This window comes from Chenopodium album, chromosome 12 (genome assembly GCF_948465745.1).
Source record: "Chenopodium album chromosome 12, dcCheAlbu1.1, whole genome shotgun sequence".
In the NCBI taxonomy this organism is placed as follows: Eukaryota; Viridiplantae; Streptophyta; class Magnoliopsida; order Caryophyllales; family Amaranthaceae; genus Chenopodium; species Chenopodium album.
In genome coordinates, this window is record NC_137845.1 from 50,353,089 (window position 1) to 50,357,942 (window position 4,854).

At 33.1% G+C, this 4,854-nt stretch overlaps 1 protein-coding gene across 1 annotated transcript; it reads right to left on the reverse strand.

Moving 5' to 3' along the window:
* Nucleotides 1-692: 692 nt before the first annotated feature.
* LOC145572523 (uncharacterized) lies at nucleotides 693-4,339 on the reverse strand. The gene is made up of 10 exons (XM_081631494.1): nucleotides 4,152-4,339; nucleotides 3,862-3,914; nucleotides 3,680-3,737; nucleotides 2,783-2,974; nucleotides 2,404-2,480; nucleotides 2,087-2,152; nucleotides 1,553-1,621; nucleotides 1,318-1,404; nucleotides 1,107-1,171; nucleotides 693-858 (listed from the first exon to the last, which is right to left on the reverse strand). The coding sequence occupies exons 1-10, from the start codon at nucleotides 4,288-4,290 to the stop codon at nucleotides 753-755; spliced, it is 912 nt and encodes a 303-aa protein (XP_081487620.1). The 5' UTR covers nucleotides 4,291-4,339; the 3' UTR covers nucleotides 693-752.
* Nucleotides 4,340-4,854: the final 515 nt, after the last annotated feature.

A 4,854-nucleotide genomic window follows, 5' to 3' on the forward strand; every position in this document is an offset into this window, starting at 1 on the left:
GGAGGTAGATGGTTGGTGGTTGTTGATTTTTTAGAGTGTTTTTTTAATAAATCTATAATGAAATAAGAGGGTGTTTGGTTAGAGGGATAGAAGAGGGACGATAGGATAAAAGAAGAGGGATTTAAGAAGTCTTTTGTTTGTTTAGAGAAAAAGGGGAATAAGAGGGGAGTTAGGAGGGGGATAAAATATGGAGTTATCCCTCCAAATTAATAACTAAGGGGGTGGTATAAGGGATGGGGATTTAATTTAATGGGTAAAAGACATTTCTACCCTTATGAAAGAGAAAGGAGAAAAGAGTGATGAAAGGATACTAAGGGTAATTTTGTATTTTTATTAGTTATTCCAATTTAATCCCAACCCATACTAAATAATGGAATACACTATTTTTATCCTTGTCCCATCTATTAATTCTACCTTCTTATCGCACGTCCTTATCCCACTTAATCCCATCCCTCCTACCAAATGCCCCGTAAGGTTATAAGTGGGCTAAAGTTTAAGAGGTTATATTGTATAATTGATTTTTAAAAGGATCACCATATGTGCGTAGCAAAAGTTAAAACTGTTGAGAATTTCCCTTTATTTTTTCCCCTTAATTTTAAGAAAGAAAATAAGTTTATAGTCACAACATATGTAATGAACATGGACGAGAAGTTATGTGCAATTCCCATCTTCAACTTCTCCATCCTCTTTTCACTAGCGTTTACTGTATAACTACAACATAGTTAAGGTCCTTTAGATTCATTTTCCACCTTTCAGGCTCTAAATGAACCGTCTCTTGAGCTTTCTTCACCAAGAACTTCATATTGTATACTCGAATGCCCACCCACATCAATTTCTATGGGTTCGGATTTATTCTCCCTACGAAAATTAGCAAAAAGTTAGCATCCATACTAAACAGAATAATGAAGACAATTTTTTAGATCATAGATGGGAAATAAACATGGACTGCAATTGCATTACTACCTCCGTCCGTTAAATGTTATGTGCAATTTAGGGATATTTTATATCTCTCAAATAATACCCCAAAGTTACACATAACATTTAACGGAAGTAGTATAAAATTTAGACAACGGAAAAGAAGATGCTTGAGAGATATCAGTGTGTACGTTTTGCAGTAGATGACAAGTCCCACAACCACGATTGCGAAAGAAACATAATACAACCAATTAACCTGTACATACAAAAATATGTTCTCTTAATTATCACATCAGCAGTTCAGTTCAAGAACTACAGGTCTAATCCATCATAAAGTTGTAAAATTTAGAATTAATCATGCATGAACTTCTATATAGAGGATAATAACGGTTAAATTAGTACCTCCTCGTGATAAAATAGTATGCGGATGACAACTGCCCACATATCAGATGTAAGTATAGATAGATTGAACAATGTAGCTCCACTTAGCTACACACGAAGGTACGCATACACATCAAAAACAGAATGAACAATTCTCCTCGCCAAAAAGCAGTAATTAACTTGGTCTAAGAAAGAATCAGAGTTGAACATAATCAATACACATATAATTTAAATAGGAAGGTTGAACGCGCCCTACCTTAAAAATTAAAGGAACAAGGCTGTAGAACAAACGAGTTCCTACTGCAAATCCAGCAAATACTAGTATCTGAAATAAATTAAAATCAGTCATTCTACCATTTCAGAGGAGCCATTTCAGAGAATGCCAGAACTGACCGAGTATCTTATGCTAAAATGGACTTTTGAATTTTCTTGGTTAATGATAAGTTTGTCATCTCATCTAGAAGTTAAAAAGGTCATACAATGAACTTAAGTCAAGGTGTTGTAGCCTTTGGTCATTACATCAGATCAGCACTAGTAGAATAAAACATTTACATCTAGAAAACCATGTGTATATCATAATCCTACCGAAATTATGCAACAAGTTATACTTACATTATCCGTAGACCACTCAATTGCTTCTAAATTGTGCCTTTCAAATAGTGTACTGAAAAAAAAGTTACGGATTGAAACAATTTCTAGAGTTATCGTTATGCATCATGATGCTTGAATCTTGAAAACTAATAAACAAGTATATAGCCACTATACAAGGATACATCTGACATATGCTCACCAGCATTCCAAAGACACCAAGCATTGAAATTACTTCAACGATGTCTTTCTGTTTGACACAGAACTCCTGTATACAGGTTTTTAAGTACGTTAGAGAAAAGAAGACGAGCAAACATTATTGTGCTAACAGTTGCAGGAATATGACTGAGACCAAATTGTCTTAATGCCAGATTGAAACATTTTAATTAATTTTGTTTCATCGTTTCATAGTTCGAGATACTTGATGTTAGAGTATGATGAATATGTAGATAGCAAGATAGTGCAGAACAAAAGGAATGCAATTGAACCAGTACAGAAAGATAATCGTAAAAAACTTACCTCACCAACATTACTCAATGCATAAAACAGAGTTGCAACTGTTATAAGAAAATCACCAAATAGAGGTCTAGATCCACCTGAAAAAATCAATGAAGAATGTAAAGCTAAATCGGCCTTGTCCATTACTTCATTAACAGCTTTAATGGCGACTACAACATGACAAAAGATTAGATCAGCTGAAGCCAAGCCAATAAAGGGAACGTAATTTCATCTATGATGTATTTATGTGTCCTAAACTGCATCAACTTAGGCCTACTCGACATTATTGTCTGCAATGTTTCACATTAGAATATGACTCTTTAAGGGTTGTCATAGGCATTAGACAAAATCGCAGAAGTGAAAACCAATAAAACATTTTATGAGATAAAGAAACACTAACCTCCACCGCCAATCCTAGCATCAGAGAGGAGAGTGAAGCAAAGGCCAACTACACATGTTGCAGCTCCAATGTACTGCCATACAGTGTATCTTGTGCCTAGGAAGACCCATGTCAAAATCATCACCCAAACTATAGTCCAGCAGTCAAATAGCGTCACACTTGTGATGGATGTATACTGGAATGCCTTATTACCTGCATACAAGACTATACAATCAGGAAAATATAATAAACAATACAAATAACAACATATCAGTAAAAACAACTGATGAAAATCCTATAAAGTTTAAAGAAGAGGATAAAAAAAAATGAACTGTTAAGAATGAACACATATATAAACACAATTACACAATTTATGCGTTATATTGCTGATATATGTGCAAAACATAGAGAAACAAACTATAGAGTATAATCAGTTCATAATCGAATTTTCCTCATTTTAATTCAATTAAACTTATGGAAATCAAGGAAATACAATAAGTTTAGACTTAACATGGCAACATGCCCACAAAATCCAAACAGATTGTTGAAAATTTCAAACTGAGTAATTGAACCAGCAAGTTGCAACTGCCAACTTATGCAACACATACAAATCTCTGCTGATAAGTCAACAGTAAAAATTGAGACATTCATCTTAGAAAAATGTTAAAGAATTGGAAAGTGTAATCATAAAGTTTGGCATTTAATTGTAACCATTTCATCACTTCTCTTATCCTAGACAACAATACATATTACATACCATGAACTTGAATGTTATATTCGACACAACAATAAACCAAATCTTGAAATTGAGCTAAATTTTCTTGAAATACCAATAAGAAGCAGTGAAGAACTTATCTGCCTATGTTAAGGAATACTAAAGCATGATTGTAGCACTATAAATAAATGTATTTAACTTACAAAGGAAATTCCCTTGAACATCAACAAATGCTAAGAGGGCATAATAATACCAAGGAACCTGCATGTCCAATTTCCAACATAAAAAAAAAACCATTATCTACGCACATAGACTTATGTATAAAGATATAATAGTGATATAGACGAGTTTTGATGTAAACTTAAGTCGATACGAAAGTTTAAACCAGTAATTTCTTACGCCTAAAGAGCATGATACTTCCATAAATTGAAGTCAGACCTAAGTAAGTAAAGAATGACTGTGTCACTAGGGCATCAACACCTTTCACAAATTAACACAAAAATAAATAAAAATAAATACAAAATTAAATTAAATTTTAAAAAACAAAAAAAAAAAAAAAAAAAAAAAAAATCCAGATTGAATAAATCTCGATGTTTCATACTCTGTATAATTTCTGTTATTAATAAAATGCCCGCTCTATCTTTTCCCCAAACCAAAATAAAGAAGGTAAATTACCACGAGTCGCTAAATAAGAAGCAGCGAAGCTAGTAGTCGCCAAAGTGAAGGAAATAATTTGACCCAAAAAAAGGGTGAAAAGTACACTAAATAGTGATTCATGATTTTTCAACCAATCACCGCAACCTCTGCCTTCCATTTGAAGGTGGTTGCTTTCAAGTTCAAAACTCTAAGAATTGCTAGTATTTTGGGCACTGACTCTAATTTTAATAGCAACAAAAATATCATTAATTTAATAGATAATGCAAAACATTAGGTGTTAGCTTCTGTTATTTGGTTTTGCTGTTTTGGTGGACATTATTGATGCCATATAATTAAATTAACTTATTGCTCAATCAAGTCAACTTAATTTATACTAATTTATCCTACTACTTCCGATCCTTTCTATTTTTCCCATTTTATCCGTCCCGACCCTACCAATACAGTATTGGCTCATTTGATAAGGTTCTTACCTCAAATTCTAAAGGTGTGGGGTTTCAATCCTATCAAATTGGGTACTACTTTTTTTTTTTTTTCATTTAATGGACCAAATTGGGGTACTTAGGGTAGGTATTTTCTTAATCTACTTCCAAGTGTCAGGTGCTCCTTAAAAAATTAAATAAAAAATAAAAAAATCAACCCCGACACTTAACATAGGCAAAAGATGCGACGGCCTAAGGCCCAAAACTAATAATGGCCCATAAATCTCAGCTAATTTATTCCT